The sequence below is a fragment of the Euprymna scolopes genome, chromosome 43, assembly GCF_053919585.1.
Source record: "Euprymna scolopes isolate OS-2025 chromosome 43, ASM5391958v1, whole genome shotgun sequence".
NCBI lineage: Eukaryota > Metazoa > Mollusca > Cephalopoda > Sepiida > Sepiolidae > Euprymna > Euprymna scolopes.
The window spans coordinates 48,842,716-48,865,376 of NC_136524.1; the positions used below are offsets into that span (position 1 = coordinate 48,842,716).

General features: G+C 32.2%; 2 protein-coding genes across 3 annotated transcripts in view; one reads left to right on the top strand and one right to left on the bottom strand.

The window, feature by feature from the left end:
- The window catches only part of LOC145268330 (adenylate kinase 7-like), a 107,186-nt gene extending 105,061 nt beyond the window's left edge, over nucleotides 1–2,125 (bottom strand). Inside the window, exon 1 of the mRNA XM_080123821.1 lies at nucleotides 2,031–2,125. The gene's annotated coding sequence lies outside the window, so the exon portion shown is untranslated. The remainder of the gene's footprint in view (nucleotides 1–2,030) is intronic.
- LOC145268332 (THO complex subunit 6 homolog) overlaps nucleotides 895–22,661 on the top strand; it is a 58,413-nt gene continuing 36,646 nt past the window's right edge. Inside the window, exons 1-4 of one of the 2 annotated variants that reach the window (XM_080123823.1) lie at nucleotides 895–1,107; nucleotides 7,036–7,151; nucleotides 13,528–13,592; nucleotides 21,313–21,367. In XM_080123823.1, the coding sequence (XP_079979949.1) occupies nucleotides 1,102–1,107; nucleotides 7,036–7,151; nucleotides 13,528–13,592; nucleotides 21,313–21,367 (242 nt within the window). In that variant the 5' untranslated portion in view covers nucleotides 895–1,101. The remainder of the gene's footprint in view (nucleotides 1,108–7,035; nucleotides 7,152–13,527; nucleotides 13,593–21,312; nucleotides 21,368–22,661) is intronic. The other variant, XM_080123824.1, reaches the window with a different exon arrangement.

A 22,661-nucleotide genomic window follows, 5' to 3' on the forward strand; every position in this document is an offset into this window, starting at 1 on the left:
GTTGGGAGACCCGACGGAGTCAATGATTACACCATGCTGATTGACTGACTCTGACTGATTGCTTTTGGCACGTTCGCCCGTTTTCGTAGACAGACCGGCTCCCTGCGAAGGTTGTTGAAAAAATCTTTTGGAATTCGCTTTCCTCGCAATCTGATTGGCTGAAAAACACAACATCCCTGCGGCGTAGAGTGTCTTCAACTATGTCGACGAAACAATACGAGTTTTAGTTTTGTGTTCGTAGAAATTGCGTGTGTGTAGACAACGGATGTATGCGGAACCGAAATGTTACTTGTACAATCACTAAATATTTGTAGCGAGTCGCTACAGTAGTATAAGTAGTTTGGTGTAAGAATGATACTTTTTTGTAAAAAAATGTCTCTTTTAAAAAAGTCTCTAGATATATGATTTACTTTTAAGAAAGTGTCACATAAAAAAGAAAGTTAACAATTACAAGAAATGAATAGTACACATTTTTTTTTAATAAAAGTAAGAATTGTTCACATTGTTCCACTTATTTTTATATAAAATGTTGTTAATAATAATAATAGTAGTAGTAATAATAATAATAATAATAATAATAATAATAATAATAATAATACTATTACAATATTACATATATATTATAATACATGTGTTGGAAGATGTTTCGTCGGGGACGCCAAATCATCCATCACCGCCTACAAAACAGGGGAAGTAACGCAGCAATGAAATTCCGATTTTCTTATTAAAAAAAAAAAATAAATAAATAAAAGTACTTGATCAATTTACGTGATGTTTGGAATATAAAGATTTGTCTTCATTTTCTGTACTTTTTTTTTTTTTTTTAAATATTATTATTATTAAATAGAATTCTAAATAAGAAACAAAATTCGAAACTAATTGAACATTGTTACCAGGCGAAACTAATGCCACCGTTACTGGGCTAAACTAATCCAACGAATTAAAACAAACACAAAAAAAAAAAAAGAAAAAGAAAAAAACTCATGCGTTTTTGTATTCATTTTACTTGAAACTTAGCGCGGCTTTATTATTTTAACAAATCTCATATTATTAATATTATTATCATTGCCAGGAAATCACTTTTTGCCACAGAATAATAAAATGCATGTAAGTATTTTTTTGATCGTCGACGTGCAACAGTAACACTCTACCTATCCAGCGTTACCCGGGAGTTTATTTATTTTCATTTTTGTTTTGCTTTTTTTGCTTTTTTTTTTTGCCGGTTGGTACTTCTGCAGCTTAAATCCTGTTTTTTCCGTGAGTCTCGTACGGCGAACGACGAGAACTGCCGGATTATACCGAGCGAACCGGTCCATACAAAAATGAAAAAAAAAAAAAAAAAAAAGAATAGAACAACCTACCGTAATAAATTCATAAATTTTACTGTTTTATTTATTTATTATTTTAATGGCAACTGTGTATTTTCTTTTTTTTTTTTTGTAGTTGAAGTTTTGTTTCTTTGAATTAGTGAACAAATATATTTTTGGGGTATTTTTCATTTTTTTGTTTTGTTTTTGTATGGAAAGTTATTTTTTCTTTGAATTAATGAAAAAGTATTTGTCTTGTTTTAAGGAACAAATAACAAAATTTGGGGGGGGGTATATTTTTCAGTAAACTTCTTTTTTTAATGCACTTTTTTGGTATTTCTAACATTTTTTTGGGGTGGGGGGCATTTCTTAGGCACCGCCAAAAATGGCCGCAAAATCAAGTTGTTGTTGTTTTTTAAAACTAAATTACATTTATTAAAATCCATTATTTCTGAGTAACTTTTTTTTTTCCAGAAAGATAAAACCCTGAATTTTATTATATAGAAAACAGAATAATGTAAAACTTTTTCTATTTTTAATTCAATTTTAAATGTTAAATTTTCCCAAAAAGTTAACAATTGTTATTTTTTGTCTTGCACAAAAAACGTACTTAAATATTTAAAAAAAAGGGTTTTTGAAATAATTTATTTATTCATTTATTGTCTAACTAAGATTTAGGATGATTTTCTAAGAGAATATGCAAAAATATTATAATATAAGTACCTGAATTTAAAATAATTCCACTTATTCATATATGTAACCAGATATTTCGCGTCGCCGAAGAGTTCAGATCGACTCTGTTTACGTTTTCTTTCGATGAGGCGAAAACTATGGAAGACTAAACAGGCCAAAAAAACTTATTTTTCAGTGACGAAAATTTCAATGTATTATTAAGCTGAGGCTGGCCAGTACCAGATGGGTGACCATTTGTATGAGTTTGGTTTTTAATGTGTATGTGTGTGGGGGCCAGGCTCCCCAAAATGGGGGAGGGGGCAATTTAAAGCAGAATAAAAAAAAATGATTTCAGCGCGTTTGGTCCACCGTAGTCGAAAGGCGGCAAACGTTTTCAAACGAGATCGAAAAAAATGATGCTATTTTTAACACAAAGGGCACAATATTTATCGAATTTTTTTTTTTTGTATCGATTATTCAAAGCATGCTCTGTTTAATAATGGTCATGCATTATTCGGCTCGCTAAAAAAAAATTGTTAATTTATTTATCAAAAATTTTAAAATGGCTTTTTTCGTATAAATAAAAAAAAATTTTTTTTTTTGTTTTGCTTAACTTAAATTAATTATTTTACTTAACATATTCACCGAATTTCACACTTCAAAACTCAAAAGCGGGATAATTAAACACAATCGAAGTTCTGATATTCAGACGTCAAAATAAGGTATGCAAACAATTTTTTTTTTTTTTTTTTTTTTTTAATCTATAATTCTGTCCCTTACAACAACACAATATGTTTTGTTCAGTTTCAGATGATTATTTTAAGCATATTTGTTCCCACTTCAAAACAAGGGGGGGTTTTGTAAGCAAAAAAATATATATATATAAATATCGTTTATGAAAAATAAGTACACTGTCATAAAGTTCATTCTTCTCCTAATAATCGCTGAAAATTTCGTATTGATCGGATAATTACCTGATTTTTGGTAGATTTTTAAAAAGACGGTCCGTCAAAAAGTACTGACCTGCCCCCCCAGTTTTGGCGGTGCCTACGTGACGAAATTTCAGAAATCGTAAAATTGAATTTCACATGAAAACAATGGTATCTACGCATTCCTAGTATTTTAAAGATGATTATATAAAAATATACGAAAATCGATAAGGTAGAAAATTATTTATTAAAGAAAATAAAAAATAGAATTTGATGAAAACGATAGTAAGACACAGGAAAGTTCAAAAAGGAGGTAATTTTCCGTTTCGATTTAAACAAGATGGCGGCACTTTTTCACCTGCTACCACGATTAAAGTTTTTTGGTAAATTTTTACGACGTACCCCAACCTTTCCATGTTACGAATAGCTTTCGGAATAAACACCCCCAACCTCGGAAGCCGTTCTTAACATGGGAGGGGGTTATACTACGCTGGGGCAGGTCGTAAAAAAAATACCATTTTTTTTTTTTTTAATAATTCAGTACTATTCAGGTAATTTCGACTGCATAATTTGGAAGCTACCATTGTAACTTATTAGAATTGACAAAAAAAAATCAGTTGAAACCATTGTTTTTTGTTGTTTTTTTTTTTTATCTGAAAACTCCATTTATCAACTACAAAATCTCGTCCCAATAATGTAGAAGTGCCAAATTTTTTTCTATATTCAAATAAAAGTTTGGCGCAGCCGACGACAACATTTTTTTTTTTTTTTCGATGCAATTTTCTGAAAAAAAATTTTTTTCCTGGAAATAGATATTTTTGTAAATGCTTTTTTAAAGTTTGGTTGTTAGTATTTTTCATTTATTGTGGGTGAGTGTTAAGCTTGTACTTTTTGGGGCAACTTGTGGTTTCTTGAGGATAGGCTATTTGCTTAGGGATCGTATTTTCTGCTGGTTGAAGGAAAGCAGCTGACGACGGCAAAGTTAGCTGAGAAAGGTTGTTAGAGAATGTAAAAGGAGGAAGTTCCTGAACTGGGTAGCTTTCTGCGATATGATTTATGATAGAGACAAAAGGATTATTTCCGACATTTTTCTCTCTACATAAATTCACTAAAATAACTGTCAAGCAGATTGCTGTTGGTTCCACACTCTTTTTTATTTTGTTGTTTCACCTCCTTCCACATCCTCTCCACATGATTTGTGGTAGCCCTAGTCAAAGGGTTCACAAAATTAAGGCTCTGATTAACTGTAAGATGTTAGTACACTTCGGATCCTACTTTGCAGTACGCTTTCCATTAATCGGACTATCATTGTCCTCGGTAGTATGTATTTCTTAATTATCAGAAGGGGGGTTTCCAATTTACTGTCTGGGACTTTGACTGACAAGAAACTCCTCCTTCTCAGCAGGGTCATATCCTCCAAGATCCAGAGCGGTTCGCTGACCCTCCCTACGTTATGTTTCCGTCTATTAAAGATGGACTCGTTCACTTCCACTATGTACCCTGGGTCTGTAATCTGCCAGGGATTCCAAACGAAATAGTCTTGGCAAATATCCCTCAAGAAGTTTTTTTCCAGTTGGTAATACACCCACAAATATATAAATCTTATAATTATAGGTAGCTGGAGATGGAACCTCTGGAAGTTTTTTCCAGTTGGTGAGAATGTGATTTGACACAATATCACACTCTTGCTGTAGGTTTTTGTGTGTAGCCGTTTCATACACCCACAAATATATAAATCTTATAATTATAGGTAGCTAGAGATGGAACCTCTGGAAAAAGGTGCCATGGCGCAAGGAAGTCCAGTGTCTGCACTGGCCATTACTGCACCCACCACCCAAACCATAGGTTACGTTTTGTTGTTTTAAGATCATCAAAAAAGGATTCAGTTGCACAAGCATCTGTGCTTCACATCTTTTTCATACTAATTTCTCTAATCTGTACTGCCCCCTCACTCCAGGACTCTCATCTTCAGTCCCCCCCTCCATCCAGGACCCTCATCTTCAGTCCCCCCCTCCATCCAGGACCCTCATGTTTGGGCCTCCCCTACCTCTGCATGAACCTCCTCTTCAGACACCCCACCCCCACAGGGCCATCATCTACAGACCCTCACCCTCTGCAGGACATTCATCTTCAGTCATGCCTGATTCTTTGCTGACTTCATCCAACTCATTAAAAGACTTCTCCAAACAACTGACACCCCAATTTCAATCTGCAATGATTAGTTAGAATACAATGATTCTGATATGGGGAGAGTCTCAGAGCAGATGAAAGTATCAATAAATATAGCTGGTATGGCAGCAGTTGGAAGTAATGGCTCCAGCTTGCACAATCTCTTGTCCGTCCACAACTGTAGATTTCTTTTTTAATGGTGTCTTCTTCTCTAGCCACCACCTTCTTCCAAGACTATCTTCGGCCTTTTCTTTCCAGTTATTATACTCATTGATGCTCTTTAGACATCTCTTGAATACCTTTTTGTAAGTGTAGTCATGTTGCTCCAGTTTTTCTTGAGCCTTCTTTTAGCTTTCCATAGAAAATAGCTTTTGGTAGTCTGCTGTTCTCTATGGAATGATACGTGTGATATAACATTTTAAAATTTTATAAAGATGAAAGTAAAAGACAGTAAAAAAAAAAAGGTGGTGTCTAATGACCCTAGTATTTTAGCTTTTACTATTAGCCCAGCCAACTCCAAAATCGTATGATTGGCCTATCATTTCATTTGCGGTTTCTGTTTGGCGGGATTGTACCCACATTTTTGTGTTAGCCTCTATATGCCAGTTCCTTTTTGTGTGGTTATTCCTTGATTAATTAGCAACTATAGATTTACAGCCCTTAAGAAATATTTAATCATATGTTCACTGCTCCAGGGGATGATCCTTACTACCCAGTGGTCTGGAAGTTGGTGATGATTTTATGTCAAATTCATATGCAAAAGTGATCTCCTACACTAAATTCTAAAATAATGTTTTTCTTGTTTTAATTTTTTTTTTTACCACAATTTTTTTTCATTTTTTTTACATGTAATCACCTAAAATCTTATTTGATTGGGTGAGAGGATGTACACGCCAACAGTTTTATCAGTTAAGTAGAAAACTATATTTTAAAGAAATGCTTCTGTCTTTTAACTAGAAAATTATGAACTTGAATTATTGCTCTTTTCTCCACATTTTTTCCATATAGACAAGTAAATTTTTCCCAGACAAATTTTCATTTTGGCATTTTTAGGTGTATGATGGAACTTGTTATAATTGTTTGTTTGTTTTTTTTTTCTTCTTTTTACTAAAACATGGTTTATAAAAACTATTTCTTTCATCTGTCCCCATCCTACTGGTAAGAACTTCCCCAAAACAATTACAATAATTGGTTTGGCCACACTGTGTGCTGCAATCCAGGAGAGTTCATCTATGAAGTATTAGCTCTAAAACCATGCCAATGTTGGCAAAGACACCTGGGAGGCTAGCTGAACCTATCTCCAACTCACAGATTACGATGTTCTGGGACCATCATGTGTGGTCTGCGTTCATCTGGGATATTGTGTGTTCTATGAGAGGAAACAGCTCAACTGATCCTGGATGAATGTCCCCTCAAGTCATGTTTACAGTAGTTAATTCTGTGAATTTTCGAGTCAAGCAATATTGTATGCAAATAACAACAAAAAAATGCTTTGTGTTTGTGTAGATTAATGAAAACATTACATACTTACATGTCATGTCGAATTTAGTATAAATTCCAAAATTTACAAAACATGGTCTAGTAGGAAAATAATTACAAGTAAAAGAAAAATTTATTGAATTATCAAGTTTTATCGTATGTTTTAATGTGGAAGAGTTGTGAGACCATTTCAGCATGACGAACATAATAGTGCATGATTTTTTTTTTTGTTTAAAATACATTTAGCACATCATTTTTTGGAATTCATACTAATTTTGACATGGCACATAGTAATGTAATAATGTTTTTATCTGGAATGTGTTGGTTTAAACCATCACTAATCTGCACAAGCACCAAATACTTTATGTAGCAGTGAAACTGCATAAAAATTACTACTTCCTGTCTTATATTAAAAGCGCCAGAGTTCTTAAATTGTTTGTGCAAGTTTTCTAATATCTTCTTTCTTTTTGGATTTTCAGGAAAAAAACTTATCTTTGCGTCAACAGTTGTACACAAGTATATACATGACTGTCTTTTCACCATGTGGAAAATACTTAGCTGCAGGTAATAATTATGGATACTGTGCTATTTTTAGGTAAGTCGTTCTAGGGATATGGTCCCTTGAATTGTTACAAAAGTGTTATTATATATCAAAGAATTTTTTTCATAATTGTTTTTAGAATCAGAAATTGGACTAAAAAATTTTCTGTTTCCAATACCTCAAAAAGTTTTGATTTTTCTGACTCCGATTAAATGATCCAACACTAATATATATACTAGATAACTTTTGACCCATTGAGTCAATGTTGGAAATTGAAACTTACACACATAGGTTTATGGCCATAACTAGTTGTGAAGGTAAATAGATGTATTTAAAAATATCATTCAAACACAGTAGTGTTTAAATATATGGTTAAGTGGCAGTTTTAGTCATTTAGAATTGCTTTAAAGCTTCACCGCTCACTCATTTTTCGATCAAATTTCAAACAGTTATTACAGTTTATAGATCACATTCTCAGCTGTATTGTGAAATTTTTTTTTCAATTTTCGTTTAGTAAAACAAAAGGTATGATGAATTTACTGGTGTTCAATATCGTAAAAAATTGTAAGGCCATGAGCGACATTTTTTATGACTGGTTTCCATAGCAACCACGTTGCTTCAGCGACTACTGTTGCTACCAATTCACCACTCTCACGAAAAGAGAAGTAACAAGTGAAGCAGAGAGATTAAAAGAATGAAAAGGAGATAATTGGAATGCTTTTATTGAAAGCAGATGAGTGCCGTACATTGTTATTACATATGTGTATGTGATGTTCATGGGGGCAAAAAAATAAGATTGAAATTAAACAAAGAACAAGTGAATTTACTGGAAGCCTGGAAAAATTATGGATTACAATAGAAAAATGCGAGCATAAAAAGTAATATGGTTAAGCTTAAACATGGAAAAGTAAAGGACTAGTTGTTAAAACTGGAAAAGAAAAGGACAAGATATTCTAGTAAAAAATATAATAAATTTATAACTTAAACTATTGCAGCATTAAAAATTAATTGGTTATGTACTGTTATAAATGGAATTTTTTAAAAAATTATTGTAGTATATATATTTTTTTAATTTCTTTTTTATTGCATTTTCACCCCAAACAAGGCACTGTGCCACTTTGATGTAGGGGGTTACTATCTGGGACATAATTGCAGGGATGCTATGTAAGGAGTTTAGCAGCAACTTTTACTTAGTTTTAGACACAGATAGAGAGTAAGGAAAATTGCTGATAGCAGTTGTAGCTAGTTGGGTGGTTGCAGTACAGAGATGGAGGAGAGGAGGGGCATACAGTGATGCAGAGTTGAGCTCCTGCCATGAAAAAAATTAATAATAGAGCAGAAATAAGCTTGCAAAGTTTATTCTGTGAGAAAGAGGTAGCAGAGAGGGGAAAAAAGGACATTGCCCTTCAGATTTCAAAGTCTGTTTTGTACTTTTTTTTTTTATTTTTTATTTTTTATTTTTTTTATTACATTTTCACCCCAAACAAGGCACATTGCCACTTTGGTGTAGGGGGCTACTATCAGGGGAAACATCTACTGGGGTACTATGTAGGGATTAGGGCAGCGAGATGTTGGTTCACGTTGCACTTGAACTTATGCATGTCAGTACAGTTGGGGAAGCAGTGACCTGGAATGGAATTCCAAAGTCTAGCAGTTCTGGGGAAGAAACTACTGGAGTAGAAAGATTTTTTACATCTAGGGATCTCTACAGTGTGGGGGTGGGAATTTGCAGCTTGTCGGGTCTGTCGAGGGTGTTCACGTCGTGGGGGCACAAGTGCTTGCAGTTCTTCAGAGCATTCACCATTATAGTACTTGTAGAACAGGCAGAGGGATGCAACGTTTCGACGATGGGACAGAGGCTGAAGTTTAGATGCCAGTTTAGGGCCTATCAGATTTGCGACTCTCTTTTGAACCCTGTCAAGGAGCGAGAGACTAGTAGCCGATGCACAACAGCTTCTTCCCAGAGAATGTATTTTGCTCTTATACAAGTAGAGGATTGTGCTGGAAAACTTTACGCAGCGGGACGTCTGGAAATTCCACAAGGGACTCATTCAAAGACAATATATTTATGTTGGCATTTTGTAAATGTTCAGCGTAAATGGAGACGCTCTGATATTATTGTACCTATTTACTATGCCTCCCCACGGGACAGAGTTTAGACACCAGGGTCGTTTTTTAACGTGGAGAAAAGGTACAAAAATAAAAATTGTCTCAGTCGTGAAGGATTTCTCCTCCACTGAAAGAGAACAAGAAATAGAAGTGCAGCATCTGAAGAACAGATACTACACTTTGATCTTGACCAGTTAACAATGCAAAAGTATTTATCTAAGCTAGCAGGGATGCCTGGCATAATCCGGTCATAAATTATGCTTAAATATGATATTTTTATTCTTGCAGATTTTATATATATCATTATAGAGTTAATGGTTGTATCAATTTTTATATATTATAAAGTTATGATTTTAAAAATAAAAAAATATATATATCCATATGAATTGGGTGCATCAGCTTGAATTGAAACCAAAACTTATGAAAAAAAATATGTATACATATATAACTTGAATTCCTTCAACTATAACCGAAACTGAAACCAAAATTTATGAAGAACTCTTGATAAAATTGTTTATAAAAAAAGATTACTGCAGTGCCATCAGCTATAATCAAAACCAAAACTTATGAAAAATTCTTGGTAAAATCATTTATTACAAGAAATGGAAGTCCATAGCAATTAAACAACAGTCACTTGGATGCAAGCATGACACACAAAATAAATAACACACATGCTATCCTACTTTATATATAGATCATTCGCTTGCTCTTCTCTCTCTCCCTCTTTTTTTTTTCTACTCATGTTCACCCCTAACAAGGCATATCGCCACTTAAACATAAGTGGCTACTATTTGGGACCATGCTTAGGAAAAATTAACAAGATGTTACATTTAACCTTTTGCATATGAGTACAGCCAGGAAAGCAGGTAGCAGGAAGGGAATTCCAAAGTCTAGCTGCTTGAGGGAAGAAACTATTAGAGTAGAAAGCTTTTTAGCAATTTATGGACCTCAACAGTGAAGGGGTGAGATTTTGTTGCTAAACAAGTTTGTTGAGGATATGTATGTCGAGGGGGCACAAGTGCAACGAATTCATCAGAGCACATTCCATTAAAATACTTGTAAAACAGGCACAGAGATGTAACATTGCAGTGATGGGACAGGGGTTGGAGTTTAGTTGACAAAGTGGGGCCTATTAGAGTGGAAATTATTTCTTGGACCCTATCCAAAAAGGGAAGAGGCTAGTGGTAGATGCACCAGCCCAGATGTGGCAACAATACTCTATGCATGGGTGAATAGTAGCCTTATAAAGGTGCAGGTTTCTCTCAAGTGTGAGTAGTCTTCTAGCTCAATAGAGGAAACCCATCTTCTTTGCAGCAGCTGTCGCAATGTACTCAATGTATTTGTTCCAGTTTATAATGCCCGTGACTGTTAGGCCGAGGAGTTTGGAGGAAGAATTCTCAGATAGGGAGTTATTTGTCAAGGTTAACAGTGATTGGAGAGGTGTCTTGTAATTGTTAAAGGAAAGCAGTTTAGTCTTAGTAGCATTAAATGTTACCATCCATTTATAGCCCCATTCCACTACCGTCTGGAGGTTATTTTCTAAGGATTTTGCTATTATCTTAAATTTATGTACATCCGTTCTTCCCTCATGAATGTTATAGAACATTGTATCATCAACAAATATATTCATCTCCGACACAATATTATCAGGGAGGTTGTTTATGAATATCAGGAATAATAGTGGTCCAAGGATCGACCTTTGAGGCACTCTTGCATTAGTTTTATGCTGCTTGGATGTACATCCATCAATGACAACTTGGATGGTCCTATTGTCTAAGAAGAATCTAATTATATTTAGTATATGTCCAGTTATATAGTACGATTTAATTTTCATTAGCAGCCCTTCGAGCCAGACTTTGTCAAAGGCCTTGGATATATCATGGTATAGATGTTCAGAGATGACTGTTAAAAAATCTGCAGTAGAACGACATTGCCTGAATCCATACTGTTTGTCAGAGAGAAGATTTGCTTTTGCGAGGTGGTGAACAAGTGCTTGATTAATTAATGTCTCAAAGATTTTAGCAAAGATGGGGAGAAAACTGATAGAGCGATAATTGAGATTGTTAGTCCTTTTACCAGAATTCTTGTACACTGGTACCACAGAGGCAATTTTCCAGCTAAGCAAGATTCAGCAGGGCATTTATTGTAGAGTTTGGAAAATACAGGGGCTAGCTCAGCTGAGCATTTCTTAATTAGTATAGCAGAGATGAGATCAGGCTGCATACCTTGGAGGTGTCTGTTTATTTATGATATTACAGGAGTGATTTTTACATCATCTAGTGTGTGGCTTTAGTTTGGGAGGGAGTTGTTTGCTGGCTCTAAGGTGGAGTTGGAGGCGAATCGTTGGGCAAGCAGTTCCGCCTTCTCGGTTGCCGTGCATGCAACCTTCTGGTTGTTGGATAATAGGGGAATTACCGATTGCTCTTTATTCACTACACTATTATAGATTTTCTAGAAATCGTGAGTTCCTATCTTTTGCAATTCTATGTGTTCCCTAATTATTTCAACATACTTTCTTTTGGCTGTTGCTATTTCTCTCTTTCAATAATTTCTAGCATCTATAAATTTTTGCCTATTTGTTTACTCGTAATTCTTTTGCTTCTATTCCTCTTTTCTCATCTCTCACTCATCTCATTCATTCTTCATCCAATTATCTAATAAAATCACAATTATAAATCTGCAAGTAAGCAAGATTATCAGCATTTACTTTTATTATTATCAACATTTTCATTTTTTTTAATTGTAAAAATCTTGAATTTTTAATGATTGTTCTATTTGGAAGCATGGTTGAAATTTGACTTAAAAATAATAAAAACAAAGCTCGTATTATTTCGATTATTCAGACTAGTGTTGTCATCTTGAGTGTTATTTTCACGATGTTTCAATCTTTACGTTTAATTTATGACTATCTTCAGGTGTATCATATCAAATTTGGGAATCTTTCTGTCAAAGTTGAGAATCTGCACAGAATTTCAAATGGGACCCTTTGTTTAATTCATGGGGATAGCATGATCTCATTCTGCTAGCCATTACTGAGTAGAAGTTCAAAGTAATCTGCTATTGTGTTTTTGAGTATCACCTGCACTGAGGATTGAACTCTCAACCTCCGAAAGAGTGTAACTTTACAACTGAATTTTATCAAGTACTTTATCCACTATGCCACAGGTTCATCATAAATATAAAAACAGTTGTTAGAAGTTACACAATGCAAATATTTTTTTTACATTAGACCACACTGATGCAAGTAAAAGTACAATACAGTGTTAAAAGTATTTTTTAAAATGCACATATATTACTGTATTTAAAAAAAAGGTGAATCTGTATAGTTTATTCCACTTTTCTGCATATTAATTTATTTCAGTTTGTGTCGATTCATTACACCTCTGTATTGTTTTGCCTTCTATAAATTTAAATTTTCTTTACAATTTATATATGTAATATTAAATTTCTTTAATTAATGATCTGTTATACCCTTGCCTTATATTGTCTTCTATAAATGATCCTATATACACACTAAACAATGTTTCAAGCAAACTACATTAAACTCTTGAATATTTTTTTTTATTTTAATCTATAAATTTTTCTGCAATAGACATCTTTAATTTGATGTTCCCATGAAACTTCCTCCTTTAGAGGAAGCTGGTCCAACCCGCCTAGAATGAGTTCCGCTTAGGTCCTTCAAGTCGATTAAGCATCATTTTTAATATTTTAATTTTAAATTTTTATGTTAAATTTGTTTAATGTTATTTGTCTGAATTTTTTAGATGAGATTGGTATTTTGTATTATTTGAATTCTTCAGACTACTTTTACTCATCTTGAGTGTTATTTGCACAACGTTTTAGTTGATCTAACATCTGAGGTATATTTGGAAATTAGCTCAGAATTTGTGACAGAACCCTTTATTAAATTCTGAGGTAACATGCTCTCTTTTTATCATCCATGACTGGAGAGAAGACCTGAGTAATTTGCAATTGTGTTTTCCATTATCACCTACACTGAGAATTGAACCTTCAACCTCCAGAAAAGTGTAATTTACAATTGAACTTTACCAAGTATTTTATCCACTATGCCATGGGTTCTTGCAGATTCCCGTGTTCAACAGAAAGACTCCTAAATTCAAAAGATACACGGAAAGACGGTTGGAGATTACATCAACTGAAACATTGTGTAAATAACACTCCAGCTTGGAATAGTAGTCCAAATACTACAAATTTATTTAATATAATTTATTTTAAATGTGAAATGAATTCTACTTGTTTTCATCTTATTTACATTTCAATTAAAGAAAAAATTAACTTGAATCATTTGCAATGATTATAGCTTACCTGGATCCTTGTCTTCAGAAGCTACAGAAAATTCCTGGAAACCTATTTTTACTTTCAAAGGTGAGTGTTTCTTTCTAAAATTAATGTCCCTTCAAAATATAAACAAGACATTTTAAAACCTATTATCTACAGTTTTTGTTTTTTTTTAGGGGGGGGGTAATTTAACCAGGGAGTCACCACTTATCAAGACCTGAAAGTCACTCAAGAATAAGGGTTAATGAATGTAAAATGACCAACACTGAATATAATATAGCTTTTTCTTTTTCTTTTTTTTTTTTTAAGCAAATATAAAAATATAAGTTTTTTTTTAAACGGCTTTTATAACAAAATTTTAACCTTTTATAATAAAAATATGTTTGTACCCTGCTTTTTTTTAATCAAGTGTTGGTAATTATTTTCACATCAAATATAAAAATAGAACTGTTATAATAAAATATTTTTGCACTGTTTTTTTTTTTTTTGTTTTTTGGGGTTTTTTTTTTCTGTTTTTTTGGGTTTTTTTTTTTTTTTTCAGTATAAACTGTTTTTTTTTGGTTTTAATCAAACAAAAAACGATTGCTTGAATAAAACTTCTATTTTTATATTTGCATTAAAAAAAAAGAAAGCTACATTATATACAGTGTTGGTCATCCATACCTTAAAATTTGTATGACGTCACTTCCGCCGAATAGCTTTGTAAACAAAGAAGTGCGACTCTTAACAAAAGCCGGGATGGCTCAACAAGAACTTGTTTATAATGGACTTGAAGGGTACCATATTGTATTCAGCCAGGAAGCAAGCCAGTGGAACAGTGTTCCACAGGCAGGTAGTTCTAGGAAAGAAGCTTTGTTCATGAAATCTGTTAAAAATAGTTTTGGAAATATCGAATAAATGAGATCAACATGGACTTCTCAACATCAGAACAGAGTCGAATTAAGATAACAGGCTTTGCATGCACAAAAGTTTAAATACACTTTCTGATAGGAAGTTATGACAATAATCTATATATATATATATATATATATATATATATATATATAGGGTTTTAATACAGGGCTCTACATTGCGAGTGAAACATTCGCATTTGCAAGTGATTTTTCAAAGTCACGACTAGAAATAATGAAACGCTTATCTTTTGGCAGTTGTGTTCCTTTCACCAACAATCTTCCAAAGCTCACTACTGACTGAAAAATATGTTTTCAACCTTTTTTTTTTTAATAAAACAAAGTTAAATTATTTAAATGATAAAAGTTTAATAGAACAATATACTCTTTTTTTTTTTTTTTTACAAAGGCTGTTTAAAAAACATCTGAAGAAATTAGAATGTTCATACCTTTAAGTATCAACAAAATTTGTTGTATATTTAGAATTACACTTATTAAAAAAAAACACAGAAAAATCTTTATGATGTACATACTCGATACAGAACAAAGATGTCATATTCCAAAAATAATGTAGGTTTGGCTAATAACTTTTCTATTTGGTTAGTAAACGAAAATATTTAGTTGTCAGAGGTCAACTAAAGATAAATTTGTCCGTAGAGCCCTGTAATAGTCAAACCAGTAGGTCAACCAATTGGTAATACCTTGACAGCCTTAGCATCTTAAGTATTGGAACCTCCATAGAAAACTCATCAGGATATATTGCAGCATTCTGAACCCCCTTCAGGGCTCTATGAACAAATTTATCTTTAGTTGACCTTTGACAACTAAATGTTTTCGTTTACTAGCTAAAATAGAAAAGTCACTAGCCAAACTCATATGATTTTCGGAATATGGCATCTTCGTTCTGTGATGAGTATTTACATCATAAACATTTTTCTGTATTTTTTTTTTAATAAGTGTAATTCTAAATATTCAAAAAAAATTTTCTTGATACTTGAACGTACAAGCATTCTAAATTCTTCAGGTGTGTTTTTTTAAACAGGCTTCGTTAAAAAAAAAGTACATTGTTTTATTAGACTTTTATTGTTTAAATAATTTAACTTTGTTTTATTAAAAAAAAAAGTTGAAAGATATTTTTCACTCATTAGTGAACTTTGGAAGATAGTCAGTGAAAGAAATCAATCGCCAAAAGATAAGCGTTTCATTATTTCTAGTCGGCACTTTGAAATATCACTCGCAAATGCGACTGTTTCACTCGCAATGTAGAGTCTTGCCCTTACTGCTGAACATCCCAAGCTATCTTAAGGGCACCACACACTTCCTGCAGATTTTACACAAGATTTTACACAACTTACCAAACCACACAATTCTCTTCACAAAGAATGTATGCTCGCATTCCACATGAGGAAGGAGTATTCATATACAGAAGTTTTTTGCCTACAAGACACCAACGTTACAGACATTACAGACGTTACAGAAATATGCAGCATTATACAGTTCATCCTGCCATAAAACAACTTTACATTCAACAATCAACTCTTATTTTTACAAATAAAAAGCACAACCATGGGAACAAAAATGGCTTCCAGTTATACCAACATAAACATACCATCTCAAGCCACTACATTATTACAGATACATCAATATTTTTTTCATTTTTGTCTTCAATTTATTGTGGATTAAGTCACTGGGGAGACATGTGAAGCTTGCTCCCAGTGCATCGTGATGGTGTAGAGTGTCAGCAAGACGACATTTATTCGGAAACACACTCGTTGGCGAGAATGTCTTGTTTAGGTAGCCCGCTCTCGCCTCTCATGCAAGTGGGTGAGTCTACTTCTATGGGGGTGTGATTCCAAGACCACTCCGGTCTTGTAACTGGGCGTCTTGGGTTCGATTTTACCTCTACAGATGGCTCCCTAACTAGAGCAGGCAATTAATTGATTTGATTGAAAGAAGGGCAATTTTACCGATTTCAATAACAATAAAAGTATAGGAAATGTGGCACATTCATTGATTCTAATTCCAACTGAGTAACGTCGGGTTTCCCTGCTAGTTAGATGATAAACATAAAACAGTGAGTTCAAAAGCAGAAATTCACAAAAAAATATCTTTTAAAAGCGGTAGTTTACACATGCACACATACACACATATAAGTATAGAATATCTCTATCGCTACTATTGTATAAAGAACTTTGTTTGAGTTCGTTGCTTCTGAATTTTTTTTTTTCATATGTAGGTACTTCATATGTCTGGAAGTGTTCTTATGTAGGTTTTGTATTCGAATGCATCTAATAAGCATTGAAAATCAAAAGGCATCCAATTAAAGAAAGAAATCTGATTTTGACCAAAGTTAACAACCGTATACAACCTAACATCACAAGTGCATTTGAGAAGTTTTATCACCGCACAAGCAAAAAGGATAAAATAAAAAAAAATAAATAAATCAATTCTTTGCTAAGACAGGGGTGCATTTGAAATGAATGTGTCTTTTTAGAGCTCAATTGAAACATGATACTTGAATTTTGTACATGTAACTTTAATTCAAGTGGTTATGTAAAAATAATTTCATAAAATCAACAGTTGGTTCGTTGCTAAGACAAGGGCGCGTTTGAAATGGATGTTTCTGTTTAGAGCACAATTGGACCATTTTAAACTTTTGCATTTTAAACTTTAAGTGAAGCCATTACATAAAACATAATTTTATAAAATCAACAGTAGATTCTCTACAGTGCAATGTAGACTACATGTATTGTAGACTAAGTCACCGCATGGAAGCATGTGAAGCTTCCTCCCAGTACACTGCAAGGGAGTGGGGAGCTAACTAGAGAAGGCAATCGATCAATTTGACTAAAATAAAATGGCCGATTTTACTGATTTCGATGACAATAAAATTATGGGAGGGTTAGAGTTATTTGTTAATCCTCATTTAATCCTGGACAATGTTGGAAGCTTTTTGGTAATAGAAATAAATATTTGGATCTTGGAATTTAGGCAGCATTTTTTCATTCAAGTCAATATTTAAAAATTGTTTAAAAATATTTAAAAATTGTTAATCCTCATTTAATCCTGGACAATGTTGGAAGCTTTTTGGTAATAAAAATAAATATTTGGATCTTGGAATTTAGGCAGCATTTTTTCATTCAAGTCAATATTTAAAAATTGTTAATCCTCATTTAATCCTGGACAATGTTGGAAGCTTTTTGGTAATAGAAATAAATATTTGGATCTTGGAATTTAGGCAGCATTTTTTCATTCAAGTCAATATTTAAAAATTGTTTAAAAATATTTAAAAATTGTTAATCCTCATTTAATCCTGGACAATGTTGGAAGCTTTTTGGTAATAGAAATAAATATTTGGATCTTGGAATTTAGGCAGCATTTTTTCATTCAAGTCAATATTTAAAAATTGTTTAAAAATATTTAAAAATTGTTAATCCTCATTTAATCCTGGACAATGTTGGAAGCTTTTTGGTAATAAAAATAAATATTTGGATCTTGGAATTTAGGCAGCATTTTTTCATTCAAGTCAATATTTAAAAATTGTTTAAAAATATTTAAAAATTGTTAATCCTCATTTAATCCTGGACAATGTTGGAAGCTTTTTGGTAATAGAAATAAATATTTGGATCTTGGAATGTAGGCAGCATTTTTTTCATTCAAGTCAATATTTAAAAATTGTTTAAAAATATTTAAAAATTGTTAATCCTCATTTAATCCTGGACAATGTTGGAAGCTTTTTGGTAATAGAAATAAATATTTGGATCTTGGAATGTAGGCAGAATTTTTTTCATTCAAGTCAATATTTAAAAATTGTTTAAAAATATTTAAAAATTGTTAATCCTCATTTAATCCTGGACAATGTTGGAAGCTTTTTGGTAATAGAAATAAATATTTGGATCTTGGAATTTAGGCAGCATTTTTTCATTCAAGTCAATATTTAAAAATTGTTTAAAAATATTTAAAAATTGTTAATCCTCATTTAATCCTGGACAATGTTGGAAGCTTTTTGGTAATAGAAATAAATATTTGGATCTTGGAATTTAGGCAGCATTTTTTCATTCAAGTCAATATTTAAAAATTGTTTAAAAATATTTAAAAATTGTTAATCCTCATTTAATCCTGGACAATGTTGGAAGCTTTTTGGTAATAGAAATAAATGTTTGGATCTTGGAATGTAGGCAGCATTTTTTCATTCAAGTCAATATTTAAAAATTGTTTAAAAATATTTAAAAATTGTTAATCCTCATTTAATCCTGGACAATGTTGGAAGCTTTTTGGTAATAGAAATAAATATTTGGATCTTGGAATGTAGGCAGCATTTTTTCATTCAAGTCAATATTTAAAAATTGTTTAAAAATATTTAAAAATTGTTAATCCTCATTTAATCCTGGACAATGTTGGAAGCTTTTTGGTAATAGAAATAAATATTTGGATCTTGGAATTTAGGCAGCATTTTTTCATTCAAGTCAATATTTAAAAATTGTTTAAAAATATTTAAAAATTGTTAATCCTCATTTAATCCTGGACAATGTTGGAAGCTTTTTGGTAATAGAAATAAACATTTGGATCTTGGAATTTAGGCAGCATTTTTTCATTCAAGTCAATATTTAAAAATTGTTTAAAAATATTTAAAAATTGTTAATCCTCATTTAATCCTGGACAATGTTGGAAGCTTTTTGGTAATAGAAATAAATATTTGGATCTTGGAATTTAGGCAGCATTTTTTCATTCAAGTCAATATTTAAAAATTGTTTAAAAATATTTAAAAATTGTTAATCCTCATTTAATCCTGGACAATGTTGGAAGCTTTTTGGTAATAGAAATAAACATTTGGATCTTGGAATTTAGACAGCATTTTTTCATTCAAGCAAATATTATTAAAAGCAACAGAGACACTTTGCTTTATGATTTTTAAAAAAAATTTTCAATTTATGTGGAAAATCAAAAAATTAAAAAAAAGAAGCATAAAGCAAAGTGTCTCCGTTGCATTTAATAATATTTGCTTGAATATATATATATATATATATATATATATATACATACATGTATGATTACTTAATTTAATCACATAAATTAATATACGAAAGTATAAATTTATGCGTAAACTTTAAGTATTTACTTCAACAGTGCTCAATACGTAGGTAGAGCTAGGTAGTAAGTTATAAAATATATATGGCAATTAAGCTACACAGAATATTCCGCATTTCATCCATGCTTGGATTCATCAGGCTTATGCAAGGATGTTGTGGTTGTCTCGCGTTTTTATATACACACCTTCTATTGTGTTTTTAGTTAGCCAATCAGCTTTCTACAATATATATATGTATATATATATATTTTATTTGCTTCACTTAAGCATTTATATGTCGCTACATATTCATGAGCATGTTTCGGTCAGCCAGTTACAAATTAATAGAGACCTCTTCAGACGATATTACTTATATACAAAAGTAGAGTCTGTATAAGCAATATTGCTTGAAGACGTCTCTAGTTACTTGTAACTGGCTGATTGAAACATACTCATGAATGTGTAATGGCATATAAATGCTTATGTAAAATAAATAAAAAGTATATCTTGCCCTATTTCAATATTGAGCACTCTGGTATGAACCTCGTTAAATTTATTGGTTGCTTCTCCTTTGGAAAATATTAACTTGAAATTATATAGGCTGTCCAAAAAGTCACTGAAGGGTTTGGAACTTAAGTAGATTCTTTAATTTTGATATCTTTCTGTAATTTTAACAACAATCTGATTAAGACGTTGGGAATTTTCTTTAAAAATTTTTTTTTTTTTTTTTTAATGCAAAATTCAAACAATTTTTATTTATGAAAAATAATGTCTTTTAAATATTGGCCATTTTTAACTTTGCATATTTGTGCTTTTTCCAAAACATTATTCATGACAGATTGCAGAATCTCTGGATTGCCATTTAACTCCCTTATTTTGTTCCCTATGTTTTCTTTCAATTCTTGCGGGGTTTGGGGTTTGTTAACAAAATCAGCGCATAATGTTTTGAATTGTGTTGTGACTTGGGCTATCTCTTGCATGAAAATGCTGTCTATAAGCTCTTTGTGTCAAACAGTTGATCCCTGATTTTGGTAAAACAATTCAACAACTTGTTCAATGCTATACTTATCCATAATTAATTTCCAAAATATTATCAGTAAAATATCTGAAATAGAGAAAAAGGTAAAATGACAAAGATTTTCAACCTTTCAGTGGCTTTTTGGACACCCTGTGTGTGTGTGTGTGTGTGTGTGTGTGTGTGTGTGTGTGTGTGTGTGTGTGTGTGGTGTGTGTGTATATATATATATATATATATATATATATATAAGATAAAATTAAAAGCCAAGAACAATGCGAGATTTTTTTTTTATATAGAGTAAAATTAAATGCAAACAAAAGAAATAAATTTCTTTTTTTTTTTTTTTTTTTTTTTCTTTTTCACACAAATTTTAACTCTAAACAACAGTAATTTTTTTTTCTGTTGTATTCAATGGTGTTGTAAATCTCAATATATTTCAGACTTATTAGTCCATTTTCAAGAGAAGACAGCGGAAGAGTACATATATATATATATATATATATATATATATATATATATATATATGTATACACAGGGTGTCCACAAAGTCTGGCTACATTATGTAGCCAGACTTTGTGGAAGCATTCTGTAGATTATGTAGACAGATTTGTGGGCACCCTGTGTGTGTGTGTATATATATATATATATATATATATATATATATATACTTCATAATGTAGCCAAACTTTGTAGACACCCTGTAAATATATATATATATATATATATATGTATATATATATAAACTCTTAATAATTATCTGAAGAAAACGTCCAAGTCTATTTTTTGTGTATAATATTTCTGCTATATATTTTGCCTTTTCTTTCTTTTAAGTTTCTGAAGATGACCCTGTCTATTCTATGACGAGCACAAACAGAGAGTTGATTTGGTGAGTGACAGTGTAGGGAATCAGAATAAAAACAGCATTTTTTTTTTCTTTTTCTGTTTTTTTTTTTTTTTTTTTTTTTATCACAATGCGATTATAAAAAGAAAATTCTATGTCTTGAGTGTAAATTCATTCTTAAAATAGAGAAAAATATAGTTTCAAGCAAAAAAGAATGGCAGCATAAATCCGCTTAGAGCAGCTTTTTTAGGCAAAGAATTAATTCAGTCACCATCAGCAGAAAAACGTGTTTTTTTTTTTTCGTTTTGACACAAAAAATTTGAATACTAAAGAATTAAACAGGATTCCGTCATTTTATAAAACTGTTCTTGCGTCTGATTGGCTTGTTCTTATCACACATTGGTTATAAATAGAATCGCCTAAATCCATGTGGGCATACCATTACATTATGCGAAAAATAGTACACCTACTCCTCATGACATCATCAAAGTTGGCCAAAAAGGTTACCGTTTTAACACAGATGTCAAAGTGCCCAAGTTTGTCAAGTTACCACTCTCCACACAAGAGATCTGAAAATCACCCCTTCCCATGTTCATGATATCAACAAGAATTTTGGTGAAAGAATGGACGCACTCAGTTTTGCCTCATTAGTAAATAGTGCAACAGTATACCTATTCCTCATGAAAGTCGGCCTTTTCTGTGTTCTGGTTGGTCACTTTGTACCACTTTAGTATAAAGTCATTCCTGAAATAGAAAAATGTAGTTTCAAGCAAAACAGAATGGCAAGATAAACCCGGTTAGAGGAGCTTTTCCAGGCAAAGATTTAATCCAGTCATCGTCAGCAGAAGTGTAGTGGTCTTCCCAGTTTGACGCGAAAAGATATCAATGATGAAGTCAACAAGATCAGTGATTTTATGAAGCTGTTCTCGCATCTTATTGGTTTGTTCTTATCACATAGGTTATAAATAGAATCGTCTAAATTTATGGTAGCATACCCTTCTAATATGTTAAAAATACACACAGAAGAGACGTTGCGAGCCTGTCTTTGTTTTATCATTATTTCCATGGCAGGTGCTCGTCTAAACTCCAATTTCTGCTCCCCCCCCCCTTCGCCAATCTTTCACGAAAAACACTCGTCTAGCTGAATCCACTGTGAAAAATTTTCCCCATCTTTATCTGTGCCTAAATCAAAACGTAGATTCCACGAACAAAGCTTCTTTCTTAGAACTGCACGCTTGTGGAACTCTGTTCCGTCTGTCTGCTTCCCACTTGACTACAACCTGGATGTCTTCAAGTCCAACATAAACAAATTCCTGATGAACCGCCCCCTTAAGTAAAC